Here is a 21,293-nt window from a genome sequence, read left to right on the forward strand (position 1 = left end):
ACACAGCTTCCCCGCTGTCTACCAATAAATCAGTGAATTGGACACAGCATTGCACATTAACTATGTCCAATAGGGTCTTGCAATCACAAGAAAAGCGAGCAAGATGATCACTCGCTGTGAGACTGCACACCACCTTCACACACTGACTCCTCTGATGCCTCTCTGACACAGACAGTGGAACCATCTGCACCAAGTCCAGCTCCTTCAGTTTTTCTGACAAAGAGAAACTCGCTGATGGGCTAGAACTTTACTTTTTTAATGTTCAGCAGGGTCTTGCGATCGTAAAAACAAGTTGAAAAAGGACAACTACACTTTTGGTTGAACCAGAAGTGCTGTAATTGAACATGCTGATATCTTACCGGAAGTTAAAATTCTCCCTGGGAATAAGCAATAAATAGTCAAACTGGGTCTGCCCTGATTTTTGTGGAGAGGATACAGAGGATTAGGATAGGTGCCAATGTTGAACTACAGGGGCACAATATCATAACTTCTTCAGTATCACAACCATGGCTCTACCCTGTACTGTTAGTGGCTTCTTGTTATTCCATGGGGTGAAACAAACTGGCCGAAGACTGGCTTCAGTGACAGTGAGAATACTGGGAGAAAGATCATGAGAGACAGGCTTCAGTGACAGTGGGAATACTGGGACTAAGATCATAAGAGACAGGCTTCAGTGACAGTGGGAATACTGGGAGAAAGATCATAAGAGACAGGCTTCAGTGACAGTGGGAATACTGGGAGAAAGATCATGAGAGACAGGAGCAGATTAAGTGATTCAGCCTGCTGAGTCCACTCCACTATTTGATCATGACTGATCTACTTCTCCCTCTCAACCTCAGTTTCCTACCTTCTCCCCATAATCTTTGATGCCCTGATGAAGAACCTATCAACCTCCACTTTAAAAATACCCAATGGACTTGGACTCCATAACTGTCTGTGACAGTGACTTCCACCCTCTGGCTAAAGAAATTTCACCTCATATCTGTACTAAAGAGACGCCCTTCTATTCTGAGCCTGTATCCTAGATGCTCTTACTATTGGAAATATTCTCTCCCCGCCCACTCTATCTAGGCCTTTCAATATATGGTAGGTTTCAGTGAAATGCCCCTTCATTCTTATAAACTGCAGTGAGTACAGACCCAGATCCATCGAATGCTCATCATATGTTAACCTCTTCATTCCCGGGATCATTTTTGTAAACCTCCTCTGGATGCCCTGTAATGCCAGCACAATCTTTTTTAGATATAGAGCCCAAAAACCAAGATGCATTATCCACTCAGCAGTGCTAGCTGTAGAGTTGCAAATATTTCAAATCCTGCGACCAACAGAACTTGCCAGGCACCAAGAAACAAGATGCTCATCTGTGCACTGCTTATGAGTCAGTCTGGAAGGAGGACAGTGCTCTGAACTTCCTCTCCCACCCACTCCACAACATCTCTCCCGACTCTTCCCCTCAACACTAATGACCTAGCTTTCAAAAGCCAACTGACAGTACAACACTTACTCCAAACCCAGGATTCCTTCTGACCAAGTACAACCACATTGACCATTAAATTAGTCTGTTAACAGTGATTCCTTCTCATACAAATGCACAAGACAATGGTCAGTTAATCCAGCATCACCAGTTGGGATATAAATGCTGGTCTTTGCCTTTGACAAAACATGGCATGATATCCTACATCCACCTGGACAGACAGATGGGCTCTACTAGAAAGCCTTACAGTAAATGATAATCTATATTTATCTTTATGAAAAAGGAGGCAGAGTTATACTTGATCACAAAACAAACCCATTGCCCTACTAGTTTACCCTGTAACTACCATTCTGTAAGTGTTTTCAGTAGAATAACTAAAAAAAACAAGCAAGCACTGCAGTACATAATGGAAGAGAGCAACAGAGAGGGTTTTTTTTTAAGCTAAAGCTTTTTTAAAAAATTAGAAGTGAAGGGGGAGGGTAGGAAGAATATTAAGCTAGCCTTAATGAAGAATTGTTTTAAGCTCCTTTTCTCTGATGCTGGCCTCGGATGAGGTTTCAGAGTGATGCTATCTTCAAGTGGAGGTTGGTCTCTTTAAACAGAGAAAAATAATGCAATGCAAAGAATTTTCTGAGATTAAAATGGGCACAGCTTCTTTTGATGGTCAAACATGAATATTCTTGGAATGGTAATGGATGTGGTCATGAGCCAGTATCAGAGAAGAGAAGCTTAAAACAATTCTCCTTTGAGGTTGGTTTAATATTTCTCCTACTCCTCTTCTTCATTGCTGATTGAAAAAGGCTTCGGGATAAAAAATCTTCCCTCATTGCAGTGCTTGCCTCTTGCTTTTTTCTAGTTAATGTATTGTACCCTGATACAACACTTTTGCTCAAAATCCTTGAAACTACAACACACGTATATTGTATAACAGTGGTTGAAAACTATCATTTTAAACATTATTCAATTAAAAAACTAAATAACACAAAATACTGTAACTATGCAGCTATTATTGTTTATTCCAATTTCAAAGAATTTCAACAGCCCCTTCACCCTGGCGGCAATGTCTATGCACAGTTCAATAGTTATGATCAGATGTAACAATGCATTTGTAAATCACCCTTAGCCCTGGCACCTCCATCATTAGCACCCAGCTTTTTGAGTGCACAATAGGCTCACCAACTCACCAGCCAGTACTTACATATGGAGAGTACAACTCCCCCGTTTCTGTAATCCCACCCGGCATTTTCAGTTCCGAGAACAGCGACTTCCAAATGACCTGCATTAGAAAATACTCCAATTAAAAACAGTAGCATTATGTAAACTCAAAATATTCTCAAATCAATAGAAGGTCACAATAATCATCTTGAAAAGTACAGTCCATTAGAAACTGGAATTGCTCTAAATTTTTCCAGAGCCCTCATTACTGAATCCTTAGACCTACTGTATAATGACAATGAACAGCAGTAAAATTACAGAGGTAGAGATAACCAATAAGTCCACCACGTGCGCACTGGAGCTTCCTCACCCACTATGCTTTGAGAATTTTGCACAGTTTGAAGAGCTGCGTCTCTGCCCAAATGTAACATGTTTTGAAAACTGTGTGGTTAGACCAGGACTAGTGAGACAAGTCCAACCCATTCCGTAAGATACTGAAGCAGAATCAGATCAGGCCAATTAGCCCAACAAATCTTCTCTGACATTCAACCATGGCTGAATTTTCCCCAACACCACATTCTCCCTGTAACTCTTAACCCTTAACCAATCAAAAATCCATCAATCACTGTCTTAAACACACCTAATATAACTTGGCCCCCTCAGTGTTTTTGTGACAACAAATTCCACGGATTCACTAACCTCTGGCTGAAGACCCCCATACCCTTGCTACCAGTGGGTATTACTAGCAAGGCCTAGATTCATTGGCCCTCTCCAATCCCCTTGATGAAGGAGAGACAATACTTCCGATGGTGTGGTACTTGCAAGGGTATATGAATGATATGCTCCCCTTTTGCACCTGTTGCTCTGGTCCATCTAACTAGCAGCTGCTAGTTTGGCAGACCATATCAAGGTAGGTTTTCTACTTTGAAGACGATGTATACCACAGCTACAATAAAGGGAGTGATTACCAGAATGGACACCACACATCCATGAAGTTACCCACTCTCAGCTTAAATACATGCCTGTAGAATTAACATTTTAATCCTGGGACAAAGATGCTGCTGTCTATCTATGCCTCACATGATTTTATAAGCCCTCAACTTGCCTCTGGAAACCTGTGCACAACACCTGATGATTGACAGCAGCCTGACAGCATGACGCTTACTTCATTGGTGTCTCCAGCCTTTTGTCGATTCAGCACATGAAGCTAAGAGAAAGGCTGACTGACTCTGGAGGGCAAGACTGCGCTGTTTCCTGGCCCACCACTCTCCAGCGTCAAATCCATCAGCTGTATTCTGATACCAGACTGGCTGAATGCTGACAACATGCTGTTTCCTGGCCCACCACTCTCCAGCGTCAAATCCATCAGCTGTATTCTGATACCAGACTGGCTGAATGCTGACAACATGCTGTTTCCTGGCCCACCACTCTCCAGCATCAAATCCATCAGCTGTATTCTGATACCAGACTGGCTGAATGCTGACAACATGCTGTTTCCTGGCCCACCACTCTCCAGCGTCAAATCCATCAGCTGTATCCTGATACCAGACTGGCTGAATGCTGGCGACACGCTGTTTCCTGGCCCACCACTCTCCAGCGTCAAATCCATCAGCTGTATCCTGATACCAGACTGGCTGAATGCTGACAACATGCTGTTTCCTGGCCCACCACTCTCCAGCGTCAAATCCATCAGCTGTATTCTGATACCAGACTGGCTGAATGCTGACAACATGCTGTTTCCTGGCCCACCACTCTCCAGCGTCAAATCCATCAGCTGTATTCTGATACCAGACTGGCTGAATGCTGACAACAGGACCAGAAAACAACGACGCACCACCTACCTGGCACCGCTGCACAACAACAGTTACAAATGGCCAGCATCCTCTGCGCCCTGGCTTCTGGTATTGCCAAGAATGGAGATCTTCCTGGGGCTTTTTTCTCTCTTTACCTGTCAATCTCATTGGATAAGATGATCTCCTTTCCTTTCCAAGTACCTGTCCAAATGCCTTTGAAACATTTAACTATACCGGCCTCCACCAGCTCATTCCATATACTCACCACACAGTATGTGGAAAAACTTGGTCTCCTGTAAATTTCTCCCTCTTAACTTATGCCTACGCCCTCTGGATCTGGAGTTCCCTGCACTGCAGGAAAAAATCCTACTATACATCCTATCTACATCCCTCAGCCTCCTATGTTCTAGAAGAGATCTAATCCATGCAATCTTTCCTTATAACAACAGTCCTCCATTTCAGGCAACATCTTGGTGAATGTCTTCTACACCTCCCTACTGCCAGAATTAGAATCAGGTTTATTATCACCAGCATGTGTCGTGAAATTTGTTAACTTAGCAGCAGCAGCTCAATGCAATACATAGCACAGAAAAAGAACAAAATAATAAGTAAATCAATTACAGTATATGTATATTGAATAGATTCAGCCAATAGATTAAAATCATGCAAAAAACAGAAATACTGTATATTAAAAATGTGAGGTAGTGTCCAAGGGTTCAATGCCCATTCAGGAATCCGTTGGCAGAGGGGAAGAAGCTGTTCCTGAATCGCTGAGTGTGTGCCTTCAGGCTTCTGTACCTCTTACCTGATGGTAACAGTGAGAAAAGGGCATGCCCTGGGTGCTGGAGGTCCTTAATAAAGGACGCTGCCTTACTGAGACACCACTCCCTGAAGATGTCCTGGGTACTTTGTAGGCTAGCACCCAAGATAGAGCTGACTGGATTTACAACCTTCTGCAGCTTCTTTCAGATCTGTGCAATAGCTCCCCATTCCAGTGCATACCTGTGCAGTAGCCCCTCCATACCAGACAGTGATGCAGTCTGTCAGACTACTCCCCATGATACACTGATAGAAGTTTTTGAGTGTATTTGTTCTTTTCAAACTCTTTTCAAGATTTCAAAAAATCTTTTCAAACTCCTAATAAAGTATACCCACTGTCTTGCCTTCTTCATAACTGCATTGATATGTTTGGACCAAGTTAAATCCTCAGAGATCTTGACACCCAGGAACTTGAAACTGCTCACTTCTGATCCCTCAATGAGGATTGGTATGTGTTCCTTTGTCTTACCCTTCCTGAAGTCCACAATCAGCTCTTTATCTTACTGACATTGAGTGCCAGGTTGCTGCTGTGACATCACTCCACCAGTTGACATATCTCACTTTATCTGAGTTGTCACAGCAACTTCTCTCTAGTGTGGCCATCAGAACTGTGCACAATACTCCCGGTGTGGTTTAAACCAGTCTTTTGCACAGTTGCAAAATGACATTCCAACTCTTATACTCAATGCGTTCGCTTATGAAGGCAAGCGTGCAAATACCTTCTTCACCACTCTAATCACTTTTCTTGCTGAGTTCAGGGAACTACAGACTTGCACCTTAAAGTTATCTCAGTACATCGATGTTCCTAAGGTCCCTGACATTTACTTTATACATTCTGCCAGTATTCAACTTCCCAAAGTGCATTTCTTCACACTTGTCCATCTGCCAGAGGTAATTTCAACTTTCCAGCTGATTTCTGTCTCACTGTATCCTTCTTCACTATCAAGCACTCCACCAATTTTGTGTGGTCTGTAAACATACAACTCAGACCAAATCATTTGGTGGTCACATGCTCATCCAACTCATTGATAAATGTTACAAACAACAATGGTCCTATTATTAGAACCGTGGTGTACAAAGGCTGTAATAAATTTAGTCAAGAAGAAAAGCTTACAAAAGGTTCAAAGAGCTAGGTAATGTTAGAGATCTAGAAGATTATAAGGCTAACAGGAAGGAGCTTAAAAAAAATTAGGAGAACCAGATGGGGTCATAAGAAGGCCTTGGCAGGCAGGATTAAGGAAAACCCCAAGGCATTCTACAAGTACGTGAAGAGCAAGAGGATAAGACGTGAAAGAATAGGGCCAATCAAGTGTGACAGTGGGAAAGTGTATATGGAACCAGAGGAAATAGCAGAGGTACTTAATGAATACTTTACTTCAGTATTCACTATGGAAAAGGATCTTGGTGATTGTAGTGATGACTTTCAGCAGACTGAAAAGCTTGAGCATATGGACATTAAGAAAGAGGATGTGCTGGAGCTTTTGGAAAGCATCAAGTTGGATAAGTCGCCGGGACTGGATGAGATGCACCCCAGGCTACTGTGGGAGGCAACGGAGGAGATTGCTGATCCTCTAGCGATGATCTTTACATCGATGAGGACGGGAGAGGTTCTGGAGGATTGGAGGGTTGCGGATGTTGTTCCTTTATTCAAGAAAGGGAGTAGAGATAGCCCAGGGAATTACAGACCAGTGAGTCTTACTTCAGTGGTTGGTAAGTTGATGGAGAAGATCCTGAGAGGCAGGATTTATGAACATTTGGAGAGGTATAATATGATTAGGAACAGTCAGCATGGCTTTGTCAAGGGCAGGTCGTGCCTTACAAGGTGAGTGCGTGGAATGGGCTGCCAGCAATGGTGGTGGAGGTGGGTACGATAGGGTCTTTGGAGAGACTTTTGGATAGGTACATAGAGCTTAGAAAAATGGAGGGCTATGGGTAACCCTAGATAATTTCTAAGGTAGGGACATGTTCAGCACAACTTTGTGGGCCGAAGGGCCTGTATTGTGCTGTAGGTTTTCTATGTTTCTGTTAATCCCGGCCCTGGCAGTTCACCACAAATGACAAATGCTGCTCTCACTGCAGCTTTGCCGCTTCGCTCATCAAGTTTCGATAGACCTGATGGTATTTTTGTATGCTCTGCTCTGCTATACTCCCCATTGCTCCTGGGCTGGACTTCTAAGATGACAATAATGGTACAGACAGAGTAGGGACGAGGGAGACGAGGGAGGAATACAATTCCGCTGCTGCTGATGGCTCTCAACACCATATCAGTGCTCAGTCTGGAATTGCCAGATACTTTTTTAATGTATCTTATTTTGTACAATGACAGACACACAAAAGAAGGCCTCAGTGTGAAGACAGTATTTGGCCTTCCCAATATCATCACCTACAGTGCCTATAAAAAGTATTCACCCTCCTTGAAAGTTTTCATGCTTTATTGTCTTACAACATTGAACCACAGTAGATTTAACTAGGCTTCTTTTGACACTGATCAACAGAAAAAGACTCTTTCGTGTCAAAGTGAAACCAGATCTCTACAAAGTGATCTAAATTAATTACAAATATAAAACACAAAATAATTGATTGTGTAAGTATTCACCCCCTTCAAGTCAGTATTTACTAGATGCAACTTTGGCAGCAATTACAGCCTTGAGTCTGTGTGGATAGGTCTCTATCAGCTTTGCACACGAGGACACTGCAATTTTTCCTCAGTTTTCTTTACAAAACTGGTCAAGCTCTGTCAGATTGCATGGAGATCATGAGTGAACAGCCCTTTTCAAGTCCAGCCACAAAATCTCAATTGGATTGAAGTCTGGACACTGACTTGGCCACTCCAAGACATTAACTTTGTTGTTTTTAAGTCATTCCTGTGTAGCTTTGGCTTTATGCTTGGGGTCATTGTCTTGCTGGAAAACAAATCACCTCCCAAGTCACAGTTCTCATGCAGGCTGCATCAGGTTTTCCTCCAGAAATCCCCTGTATTTTACCCTCTACCTTCACAAGCCTTCCATGCCCTGCTGCAGTTAAGCATCCCCACAGTATGATGCAGCCACCACCATGGTAGGGATAGTGTGTTTTTGATTATGTGTGGCATTTGGTTTACACCAAACATAGCATTTAGTCTGATGGTCAAAAAGCTCAATTTTGTTTTCATCGGACCATAGAACTTTCTTCCAGCTGACTTCAGAGTCTCCCACATGCCTTCAGGAAAACTTTAGCCAAGATTTCATGTAGTTGTTTTTTTTTAAAACAGTGGGTTTCTCTTTGCCACTCTTCCATAAAGCTACGACTGGTGAAACACCCGGGCAACAGTTGTTGTATGCACAGTCTCTCCCCATCTCAGCCAATGAAGCTTGTAACTCCTCCAGAGTTGTCATAGGTCTCTTGATGGCCTCCCTCATTAGTCCCGTTCTTGCACGGTCACTCAGTTTTTGAGGACGGCTGCTCCAGGCAGATTTCCACTTCTTGATGATTGAATTAACTGTACTCCAATGCATATTCAGTGACTTGGAAATTTTCTTGTATCCATCTCCTTACTTGTGCTCTTCACTAACCTTTTTGTGGAGTTGCTTGGAGTGGTCTTTTGTCTTCATGTTGTAGTTTTTGCCAGGATACTGACTCACCAGCAGTTGGACCTTCCAGATACAGGGGTATTTTTACTACAATCAGTTGAAACACCTTGACTGCACCCGGTGATCTCCAGTTAACTAATTACGTGACTTCCAAAACCAATTGGCTGCACCAGTGAGGATCTGGTGTGTCATATTACAGGGGGGTGAATACTTATACAATCAATTATTTTGTGTTTTATACTTGTAATTAATTTACATCACTTTGTAGAGATGTTTTCACTTTGACATGAAAGAATCTTTATCTGCTGATCAGTGCCAAAAAGCCAAATTAAATCCACTGTGATTCAGTGTTGTAAAACAATAAAATATGAAAACTTCCAAGGGGGTGAATACTTTTTTTTTATATAGGCACTGTACCTATCCATTTGCAAATCAACCAAAACTTCACCGGTCTCATCATCTTTTTTGGGTGTTTCCCAAAAGAAATATTTTGCCATCTATCTTTCCCATCCCACTTTTATAACCCGCTTTTCCTCATTTCCTAAATCAGACATCCCACCTCTCCCGGAAGTTCCGGGACGCAAATTAATAGTGGCTCCCTGATGCCTGCAAATTATATACAATGTCCCGGAAATTGATTTTTTTTGAGAGCGAGCATGAGAGAACGCACGAGAGAGAGCAAGAGCGCGAGCATGAGAGCAACGAGAGAGCGTGCGCGAGAGAGCGAGAAAGCAAGCGCGAGAGTGACAGCGAGAGCGAGAAAGCAAGCACGTGACAGCGACCACAAGTGAGAGAGCGCGCGATAGAGAGCGAGTGCAAGAGCAAGAGCTAGAGAGTTCCAAAAAAAGTCAGAGTGGCAGAGTATTCCAAAAGAAAATATAAAACGTACGTCACCCCAGACTACACTGAAGTGTACCCCTGCCTAACAGGGGTCAAAATAGTGACAGTGTTGTTCGCTGCACTGTTTGCAACAGTGACTTTTCTATTGCCCATAGTGGGTTAAGACTGTAAAAGACGTGTTGAGGTGAGTTTAACAAGTGTCATTCGTTCATTAGCATAGCTAATGTCATTTAAACTAGCTGGCCAACTGCAAAAGAGCTACTCTACTGCAGACATCCCATCTCTCCCGGAAGTCTCCCACAAATTGATCGTGCTACCTCCCTGAAATGAGTTTTTGCAGGGTGGGATGCCTGCTAAATGCTCCTCTGTATTTCAGAAGACTTTTACAAACCTGAGCTACTTTATCAACTTGGACTTTCGACAGTGGGAGAGCATGTGCAATTAATGGGTTAACTTTCCAACAATCTGAGCTAGTCTCTCAAAGGGGTTCTTGATAAGAAAAGCCACTTAGTCCAGTTTGTCACCAATTCAGTAGACCCTGTGTGAATCACGCCAAGTCCTTGCAACCAGATGATCACAGTAAAAAAAAAACAAATGGTCAAAGTTTTAATTTTATCTAATTCCCTATTCCTCTTAAAATGATTCTTCAAGTTTATTTTTTTATTCCCTTAACCATTTTGACTTCCTTCAGGATGATCTTCAGATACCACCTTCACAAGTTTAAAACTACCTTTCTTCTGTTCAGTTCTCTCACGAGGCATCAGTCCATTCACTCTTTTCAGCACTGCCTGCAAGCAGCAGATTGCCCCCTTACCCACTGACTCAGAAAGTAACAGAGTACAGGAGATACTGACTGACCAGACTTTACCACACACCTTCACCATGGCTGTTACTCAATATTCTTCCAACTTGCAAAGACTGCACTAATTCAATGACCTAAAGTCTACAAACTACCAACCCGAGTACAGAATCCCAGGGCAGATGACTATAATCTTAGTTGCTCAAGTTCAGGGAGAAGAGAACAGACACAACAGTCACGAGCAAACATTAATGATTGCAAAGGAGGGGATAATGACAATTGCTGCTCCTGTTTTGAAGATGTCAGCTGTAGCTCATTAGTAAGTAGAAACTAAACTATAAACATTGCTTCAGTGATCCTCAATTACCCGAGCACACGAATGCAGAGTCCTAGCCAGAACCAAAGCCTTCACTTCGCTTTTCTGAGCACAGAAGGCTGGATGAACGAATCCTCCTCAGTCAAGCAGCAGCTCTGCTCTAGCCCGAATACCACTGAGGACCTTCCACAGGAGTCCTCCCGTAGCTCATGGACCAACAAGCCATCAAGTAAAATAAATCTAGCACTTTGTACCCACAGACCACTTGAATGGAATGGCACAGAATTCAGTTAACAAAACGTGCCAGCATCTGACCTTCAAGATGTTTAGAATTCATGATTCCGTGCACACACATAAATGTCTCTTCCCTGCTGCCTGCAAGCAAGCACCAGTCCACCCAACTTACTTATAGATGTAAGGTCACCAAGGTTCCAAAAATTTGCAAAACCAACAAAACACCCCTCAATGTTCTGGATCAGACACGGGAATAACATAAACTCACATCTTTGTATACCTCGGGGGAAATGAACGCACACATTGGCTTTGAATGAAGTTATTCCCATCCAATAGCAAAATGTCCAATGGCATTACTGAAGTCCCATGGCAAAAAGGCCAAAGTAAAACTCCTCTGCTTTGTAACTATTTTACCTTGTTCTACCTCAATGCACTGTGTAATGATCTCATCTGTATAAACAGTATGCAGGGTAAATTTTTCACTACATCTCAGTACATTAGACACTAGACACTGGAATACTACAGCACAGTACAGGCCCGTCGGCCCTCCATGTTGTGCCAACCCCTATATTCCTTAAAAAAAAAACGTACTAAACCCACACTACCCTGTAACCCTCTATTTTTCTTTCATCCATGTGCCTGTTCAAGAGGCTCTTAAATACCCCTAATGTTTTAGCCTCCACCACCATCCCTGGCAAGTCATTCCAGGCACCCACAACCCTCTGTGTAAAAAAACTTACCCTTGGTGTCTCCTCTAAACTTCCCTCCCTTAACTTTGTACATATGCCCTCTGGTGTTCGGTATTCGTGTCCTGGGAAACAGGTACTGGCTATCCACCCTATCTGTGCCTCTCATAATCTCGTAACCTCTATCAAGTCCCCTCTCATCCTTCTATGCTCCAAAGAGAAAAGTCCCAGCTCTGTTAATCTTACCTCATAAGATTTGTTTTCCAATCCAGGGAACATCCTGGTAAATCTCCTCTGCACCCTCTCCATAGCTTCCACATCCTTCCTACAATGAGGTGAGCAGAACTGAACACAATACTCTAAGTGTGGTCTCACCAGAGATTTGTAGAGTTGCAACATGACCTCTCTACTCTTAAACTCAGTCCCCCTATTAATGAAGCCTAGCATCCCATAGGCCTTCTTAACTATCCTATCAACCTGTGCAGCGACCTTGAGGGATGTATGGATTTGAACCACAAGGTCCCTCTGTTCATCCACACTCTTAAGTAACCGACCATTAACCCTGTACTCAGCCTTCTGGTTTGTCCTTCTAAAATGCATCACCTCACACTTATCCGGATTGAACTCCATCTGCCACTTTTCTGCCCAACTCTGCATCCTGTCTATATCCTCTTGTAACCTTCGACAACCTACAGCTCCATCCACAACTTCTCCAATCTTCGTGTCATCTGCAAATTTACTCACCCTTCCTTCCGCCTCTTCATCCAGGTCATTTATAAAAATAACAAAGAGCAGGGGTCCCAGGACAGATCCTTGCGGCACTCCACTAGTCACCGACCTCCAGGCAGAATACGTTCCTTCCACTACTACCCTCTGCTTTCTTCCTTTAAGCCAATTTTTTATCCAAACAGCCAAGGCTCTACTGATCCCATGCCTCATGACTTTCTGGATGAGTATCTCGTGGGGGACCTTGTCAAATGCCTTGCTAAAATCCATGTAGACCACATCTACTGCCCTATCCTTGTCAATTTCTTTTGTTACCTCTTCAAAAAACTCAATTAGGCTGGCGAGGCACAACCTTCCCTTCACAAAGCCATGTTGACTATCTTTGAGTAGACTGTACTTCTCCAAGTGCTCGTAGATCCTATTCTTAAGAGTCCTTTCCAATAGTTTGCAGACCACCAACGCAAGACTCTCCGGTCTACAGTTGCCAGGATTCTCCCTATTACCTTTTTTAAACAAGGGAACTACATTTGCCATTCTCCAATCCTCCAGCACCTCTCCTGCAGCCAGAGAGGATTCAAAGATCATAGCTACTGCTCCAGCGATCTCTTCTCTCACTACCCACAGCAACCTGGGGTATATCACATCCGGCCCTGGGGACTTATTAATCTTGATGTTTTTAAGAAGATCCAATACTTCTTCCTTAATCTCCACATTGTCCAGCACACAGGCCTGTTCTATTTCGATCTCACCCTGATCAAGGTCCTTTTCACTTGTGAATACTGAAGCAAAATATTCATTTAGGACCTCCCCAACCTCCTCCGCCTCGAGGCACATGTTGCCTTCTTTATCCTTTAGTGGCCCCACCTTCATTCTTGTTATTGGGGTTCTTCTTAATCCTACATGCCAAGGCCTTTTCATGCCCCCTTCGAGCTCTCTTAAATCGTTTCTTAAGCTCCTTCTTGGCTTCCCTATATTTCTCATGAGTCCCTCCTGCTTCCTGATTCTTATATCTAACATATGCTCCCTCCTTCCTTTTGACGAGTTGCCTCACGTGTTTCGTCAGCCATGGTTTCCTTTTCCTACCATTTTTTCCTTGTCTCAGTGGGACAAACCTATCCTGAACCCAGCACAAGTGGTCCCTAAACTTCCTCCACATTACTTCTGTGCTTTCACCCTTGAACATCTGTTTCCAATTTACTCTCACTAGTTCCTGCCTCATCCCCTCATAGTTAGCCCTTCCCCAGTTAAGCACTTTCCCACTTTGTCTGTTTTTATCCTTTTCCACAGCTATGCTGAAGCTAAGGGAATTGTGGTCACTCTCACCAAAATGCTCCCCCAACCAAGAGGTCTGCCACCTGACCAGGTTCATTACCCAGAACTAGATCCAGTCTGGCCTCTCCACTCGTTGGCAATAATAAAACAATTCCAATTCCAGACAAAAAAGTTTACTGAAGCAAAGGTGGGGAAATATTGCAAAAGGAGACACAACCTTGGGCAAAGTATAAAGCAGGTGTAATAAAACTTTCTGAGAGTGGGCACCCAAACTGGCAATAACCTTCTCAAAAAATTCTCCCGCATGCCATGCTTATTTTTTCTTTTACAGGAAAGAAGCAGACTCTGGCCATGATCCTTTATCGTGTTTCTTATCATTGACTCATTCGCTGCTTGGAGATACAGCATGGTTTCAAGCCCTCCTGACGCAACCAGCCGCAATTTCACCCATGTGACCAACTAACCTACTAACCCGTACACCTTTGGAATGTGGGAGGAAACCAGAGCCATTGTTTTATTTTAGGCAGGGTTTAAAGAATCAAAGGGTGTCTCTACATGCTGAGTGTCAACAGAACTTTTACAAGTGCCATATCGGTCATGCATGCATGCCTGAACTAACGCATCATTGAGGGTCTTCAGGGAGAGGCAGGGGTGCAGGATGAGAATTTCACAGCTTAAATTCTCTGACAACACTGGAGCCACTGGTAGGACAAAGTGGGATTGTACACCAGGCCAGGTGGGAGCAGTGAATGAAGATGGATCGGAGCTGTTTGGAAAGAGTCAAAGTTCTGGGTTAGTTCAAAGTTATACAAGTCCGGGATAACTGTAGCTGTCAAATACATACGTGACAAGAACTGGGAAGAGGGGCTTTTACAACACCTAGGCTGAAACAGCAACAGAGACACAAGACAACATGGAGGTAGAAGGCGGCTTACTGAATGAGACAATGGGGGAAGGTTTTTTATGCAATATATGGTGAAGGTGTTCAAGGCACAGTTTGTTACAGGGTGGATAAAGATATAAAGCAAAAAGGAACTATAAGTATCAAATCAAGAACCCATCGTTGCAAACAGACAATTTTTTTTCACCCTGTTTCCCTATAGGTTCAACAGCAAACAACATTTCTGTAGTATTCTGCAGTTCCACTATTCTACACTTTGTACAACTGGGTTTGTTTCTCTGGAAAGTAGGAGGTGACCTGATAGAGTTATGTAAAAAATTAGGGGGATAGATAGGGTAGATCAGGGTTGTCAAACTCATTTTAGGTCACGGGCCGGATTGAACAAAATGTGATTTCATGCAGGCCAGATCAGTTGCACGCGCGTGCTCCCACAGCTTTCGTTGCCTTCGTTTTTTCCAACCTGCTCCCATGTGTCTCAGTCTCTGCTATAACTACAAAGTGTTTCACTTTACAAATTTGGTTTCTTATGAAGGAGAATGCCTAGCAAGCATTATTTTTATGATTGGTATTAACTTACAGGGACTTCCTGCTGGCAGTGGATGGAATATACCCTATCCTCGTCATATGCGTCTTTAGACAATGCAGACGCACAGTTATGCAAGGAACCTATTTCTACCAACGTCTTGTTATATGCGTCCAAAATTCACAGTTATGCGAGGAGCACAGCCTTCCCGCCAATACAAGTCACGTGCACATGACAGATGGAAAATAAGTCCAGGACCAGCCTATTGGCTCAGGGTGTCTGACCCTCCACGGGAGGATCTGCAAGTTCAATGGCCACGGGCAGGAACGACCTCCCGTGACGCCCAGTGTTGTATCTTGGTGGAATATGGCCAGGGTCCAACAGCAAAAAGTTCAATATCCCGTCTACAAACACGTTCTTCAATCGTAATATGACCCGGATTGCACCATCTGTTGTTAACGAGAATAGTAAGCACCCAACTCCTTTACGCTTACCGCTCTCAGTGCACTTCCGGTCAGCCCGAATGGTCTGGAAGCTGTCCATGGAGAAGTTTTGATCGGGTATGTCCTCGTGCAGCCCCGTTCCAGTGAAACACATAACACTGCACTCCCGAAATGTTCTCTGATGCCTGGCTAGTGCCGTGAACTCGTCCATTTTATTACCCACCAAACTCCCTGTTGTCTCAACCCGGTCCTCTTTCCCCGACTTTGTGATCCCCCTCTGCATCCTCTGTGTGTTTTCCCCCAGATTTCAGCAGGAGTGTCCGCCACTCTGCTCGCTAAACCGGTCGGCATAAGCTCAATCAGCTGGTCCCTGGAATATACAATGCGACCATGCTTCTGTCCCGCTAATGAGACGTGTCGGAATGTAACTATTTCCAGCGCTAAAAACCCAAATAAAACTCTCTCTCCCAGCATGTTAGAGAGGGTGCAGCTTCAACGTGTTACCATGCAAAAAAAATACAAAAAATAACGTAAGTTAAAAAGTAAGAATACTGGTCGAAACGGCTGCAACAGGCTGCATGCACGACCGGCGCATGCGCGCTAAATGTCTGCTTTGCTACCGCTGCTACTGTGTGGAAACCGGAATCTCTGGAGCTGTAGGCCTCGAAATCCTCGGCTTTGCATGTTTCAGCAGCCGGGGAGAGGTCGAAGGCGCTCGGGAGGCTGTATCGGAGAGGCTGCTCGGAAGCCCGGAGTTTTCGACGGATGGACTCAGTGTCGGCTGTGGTCAGTTACTTCCAAGGTATCGGAAAGTTGACGGTATCTGGAGGTTTATGGCAGGGAGTTTCTCCCTTTTGCCGCTGCTTCGGGGACTCGGGAGTCGATCGACTCGGGACTTTGAGACTTTTTTTTTACTGTGCCTATGGACTGTTCTTTATCAAATTATGGTATTGCTTTGCACTGCTGTAACTATGTGTTATAATTATGTGGTTTTGTCAGTGTTAGTCTTTGGTCTGTCTTGTTTTCTGTGATATCATTTCTTAATGCATGTATGCATTTCTAAATGACCAATAAAAAAGGACTGAGTGTTCTCATAATCTAATTTAATTTTGTTATCTGACAAGGATTTCCTAAAGTTCTTGGAGAGGCAAATTACTCTCTTTTTTGAAGAGAATACGGTGGAGGAGACTTCTAGCCTTGTCATATGGGATGCATTTAAAGCATATATTAGAGGACAAATCATTTCTTATACTGCAAGTGTTAAGAAAAAAGCTAATAAAAAGAGAATTAATTTAGCCAATCAGCTGAAACAATTACATGAAGAATATGCTTTGACTTCAGATCCTGTTTTATATAAAAGACGGGCTGAAATTAAAACTAAATGTGATTTTTTTTATTAACATACCCTATTGAAACTCAACTTCTAAAGAAAAAAAGTCAATTTAGATTATGAGAACACTCAGTCCTCTTTTATTGTCATTTAGAAATTTCCTCCAGGATCAATAAAGTATGACTATGACTAGAAATGTATGCATGCATTAAGAAATGATACAATGTTCCTCCAGAGTGATATCACAAAAAAACAGGACAAACCTAAGACTAACACTGACAGAACCACATAATTATAACATATAGTTACAGCAGTGCAAAACAATACCATAATTTGATAAAGAACAGAAAAAAAAAGAACAGTAAAAAAAAAGTCTCAAAGTCCCGAGTCGATCGACTCCCGAGTCCCCGATAGCAGGCGGCAAAAGGGAGAAACTCCCTGCCATAAACCTTTAGGCACCGACAACTGCCGACGCATTGGAAGCACTCGACCACAGCCGACACTAAGTTGGTCCATCCGAAAACTTCGAGGCTCCGACCAGCCCCTCCGATACAGCCTCACAAGCGCCATCCTCTGCCCAGCGCCTTCGACCTCACCTGGCAGGCAAAACAAGCAAAGCCGAGGATTTGGGGCCTTCTCCTCCGGAGATTCTGGATCACACAGTAACAGCAGCAGCGAAGTGGGCATTTCAGAAGTTTCTCCAGATGTTCCTCTGTACTCTCATGTCTGTCTCCATCAAATCAGAATTGTGCACGGTCCCCTACTTGAGAAATAACAGACATCACCACCGAAGTGGCTGAACGCGCTGCGTCACCCCACCATCTTCTCCTCCTCCAAATTTTATATTCATGGAGATAAAACAGGTAAATTATTGGCTAACCAAATTAAAACTTCTAGTGCTAAGTGACAGATTTAAAAAATTTATAAAGCTAACGGTATTAGGACAACTGATCATTTAGAAATAAATGATACTTCTAGAGAATTTTATTCTAAACTTTATAGTTCTGATCTTCTTAAAGATAATACTGTAATGGATAATTGTTTAGATCAAATAAATATCCCTATGCTTTCTGTTGATAACCGAAAACAGTTGGATTGATGTATTTCTCATGAAGAAGTAGCTGAAGCTGTACGTTCACTGCATTCAGGGAAAGCTCCAGGTCCTGACGGATTTTCTGGAGAACTTTATAAGGCTTTTGCTTCTTTGCTTATACCTCATTTATGTTCAGTTTTTTCAGATTCTTTTAAGTTAGGTAGGTTGCCGCAATCCTTTTACAAAGCTTCTATTTTGCTGATCCTTAAAAAAAATAAGAACCCAACTGAATGTTCTTCATATAGACCAATTTCCTTACTTAATGTTGATGCTAAAATTCCATCTAAAGTTCTGGCCCGTAGGATGGAAAATATCTTACCATCTATCATTTCTGACGATCAGACGGTTTTATTAAAAATCAATATTCTCATTTTAATATTCGATTATTAAATGTTATCCATTCTCCTTCTAAGGAGATATCGGAGTGTGTGATATTCTTAGACACTGAGAAGGCTTTTGATCAGGTTGAGTGGCATTATTTATTTAAAATCTCAGAAAAATTCAATTTTGAGTCCCACTTTATTCAATGGATTAAACTACTGTATTTATCCCCTTTTGCCCGGGTTCTCACTAATTCTCAGAATTCTAAACCATTTAAACTTCAATGTGGAACCAGACAAGGTTGCGCTTTGAGTCCTTTGCTCTTTGACCTGGCTTTAGAACCTTTAGCTATTGCTTTTCGAGAATCTAATGATATTACTGGTACTTTACGGAAGGGTACTATCCACAAAGTTTCACTTTATGTGGATGATTTATTGCTTTACATTTCTAATGTCGAAACTTCATTACCTTCCATGCTTTCTTTACTGTCTTGTTTTAATCAGTTTTCTGGATATAAACTGAACCTTCACGAGAGTGAACTTTTTCCTTTGAATAATTTGCCATTAGCTGATATCAACCTCCCTTTTGAAATTGTAAGAAACCAATTCACCTATTTGGGTGTAACAATTACTAATTATAAATACCTCTTTAAAGAAAAATTTCTTACTTTATTGAATTATATAAAAAGAACATTATCAATTGATCAATTCATTATCATTGATTGGCCGAATTAATTCTATTAAAATGAATGTTTTACCTAAATTTATACACCTCTTTCAGGCTTTACCCATTTTCATTCCTAAATCCTTTTTTGACTCTCTGGACTCTATTTTATCCTCCACATATGGAAAAATAAACATCCTTGACTGAATAAAGTCCATCTCCAGAAAGTTAAAAAGAATGGAGGTTTAGCGTTACCAAATTTTAGGTTTTATTACTGGGCAGCTAATATACGATCTCATGTTTTGGTTATACTATACTAATCATGAGGACTGTCCCGGGTGGGTTTCTTTAGAAACTAACTCGGTTAATAAATTTTCTATTATCTCTCTTTTGGGATCTTCACTTCCTTTATCCCTAAGTAAGATAACTGAAAATGTGGTAGTCAAACATCTCTGAGGATTTGGATACAATTTAGAAAACACTTTGGTTTATTAAGATTCTCCCTTTCTAGTCCCATTTTTAAAAATTTTTTTATATAAAGCCTTCTATGACTGATGTAGTTTTTAAACAATGGGAAGCATTGGGCACTACGTTTCCGGGATCTGTTTGTTGGAGGAAGCCTTTCTTAGTCTGAACAATTGTCAACTAAATATAGTTTACCAAAATCCCATATTTTTCGGTACTTACAAATTAGAGATTTTCTGCAATCTCAATTATATACATTTCCTAATAGTCCTGATAAGAACGTATTAGATGAAATTCTTAACATGAAATCATTTTATAATGGTTCAATATCCAATATTTATGATATGTTGTTGGGAATGAGAAATGATTCTTTAGACAAAATCAAAAATCTTTGGGAACAAGATTTATAGACTTCAATTTCTGAAGAAACTTAGAATGAGATTTTTAAATTGGTTAATACTTCATCGCTATGTGCTCGTCATTCACTCCTACAATTTAAAGTGGTTCATAGGGCTTATATGACCAAGGATAAGTTATCTCGTTTTTATATGGATATATCTCCCTACTGTGACAGGTGTAACAATGGAGAAGCTTCACTTATTCATATGTTTTGGACGTGCCCAAGTCTTGGAAAATATTGGAAGGAAGTACTCCAAACTTTTTCTGTACTCTTTAAAGTAAATTTTAAGCCTAGTCCTTTCATTGCCCTATTTGGTATTGTTGGAAGGAAAGATATCATTTTGAAGACATCTGATCTGCACATTCTGTCTTTTATCCCTCTTACGGCTAGGAGGGCGCTTCTGTTTAAATGGAAGGATGCTGTTCCGCCTAATCATGCTCAGTGGTTACCGGATGTTACGGCATGCCTAAATTTAGAAAAGATTCGTTGTTCAATTTCTGAATCTAACCAAGATTTTCAAAATTTGTGGGGGCCGTTTTGAAATTATTTTCATAATCTTTGACTTCTTGTTAAAGTACAGCAGTTGGTTAATAGTATATTTTATCTGATAAGTTTTTTTTCTTTTTTTCCCCCAAACAGCTTCCACTTTGGTCATAGGTGTAGATCTACTTTTTAAATAAAATTGTTTATATTCTAATATGTGAATTAATCTAATCTATATGAATACAGAGTAAGGAGCTCGTTAATGTGATTTGATATACTGTATAGAAACCATAGAAACTACAGCACAGAAACAGGCCTTTTGGCCCTTCTTGGCTGTGCCGAACCATTTTCTGCCTAGTCCCACTGACCTGCACACGGACCATATCCCTCCATACACCTCCCATCCATGTACCTGTCCAATTTATTCTTAAAAGTTAAAAAAGAACCCGCATTTACCACCTCGTCTGGCAGCTCATTCCATACTCCCACCACTCTCTGTGTGAAGAAGCCCCCCCCTAATGTTCCCTTTAAACTTTTCCCCCCTCACCCTTAACTCATGTCCTCTGGTTTTTTTCTCCCCTTGCCTCAGTGGAAAAAGCCTGCTTGCATTCACTCTATCTATACCCATCATAATTTTATATACCTTTATCAAATCTCCCCTCATTCTTCTACGTATCTGGTATTATTATATTTTTTTCTTTTGTTTTATACTATGTACTCTCTTGGACTCTGTATTCTTCTATATAGAAATCAATAAAAATATTGGAAAAGGTTTTACAAGCATTCAAAGGTTTTAGATTTCAGAAGGAGTAGCGGACCGCATGACACAATTTACATCGATGGTGCGCAAGTGGAACAGGTCAAAAGCTTTAAGTTCCTCAGGGTCAATATCACAAATGACCTGACTTGGCCCAACCAAGCAGAGTTCACTGCCAAGAAGGCCCACCAGCACCTTTACTTCCTGAGAAAACTAAAGAAATTTGGCCTG

At 41.9% G+C, this 21,293-nt stretch overlaps 1 protein-coding gene across 2 annotated transcripts in view; it reads right to left on the reverse strand.

Annotated features, from left to right (window-relative positions):
• Positions 1 to 21,293, reverse strand: part of tmem104 (transmembrane protein 104) — a 214,292-nt gene that overhangs the window by 174,744 nt on the left and 18,255 nt on the right. For both annotated transcript variants that reach the window (XM_063030861.1, XM_063030862.1), the window contains exon 2: positions 2,673 to 2,750. In XM_063030861.1, the coding sequence (XP_062886931.1) occupies positions 2,673 to 2,717 (45 nt within the window). In that variant the 5' untranslated portion in view covers positions 2,718 to 2,750. The remainder of the gene's footprint in view (positions 1 to 2,672; positions 2,751 to 21,293) is intronic.

This window comes from Mobula hypostoma, chromosome 22 (assembly GCF_963921235.1).
Source record: "Mobula hypostoma chromosome 22, sMobHyp1.1, whole genome shotgun sequence".
Taxonomy (NCBI): Eukaryota; Metazoa; Chordata; class Chondrichthyes; order Myliobatiformes; family Myliobatidae; genus Mobula; species Mobula hypostoma.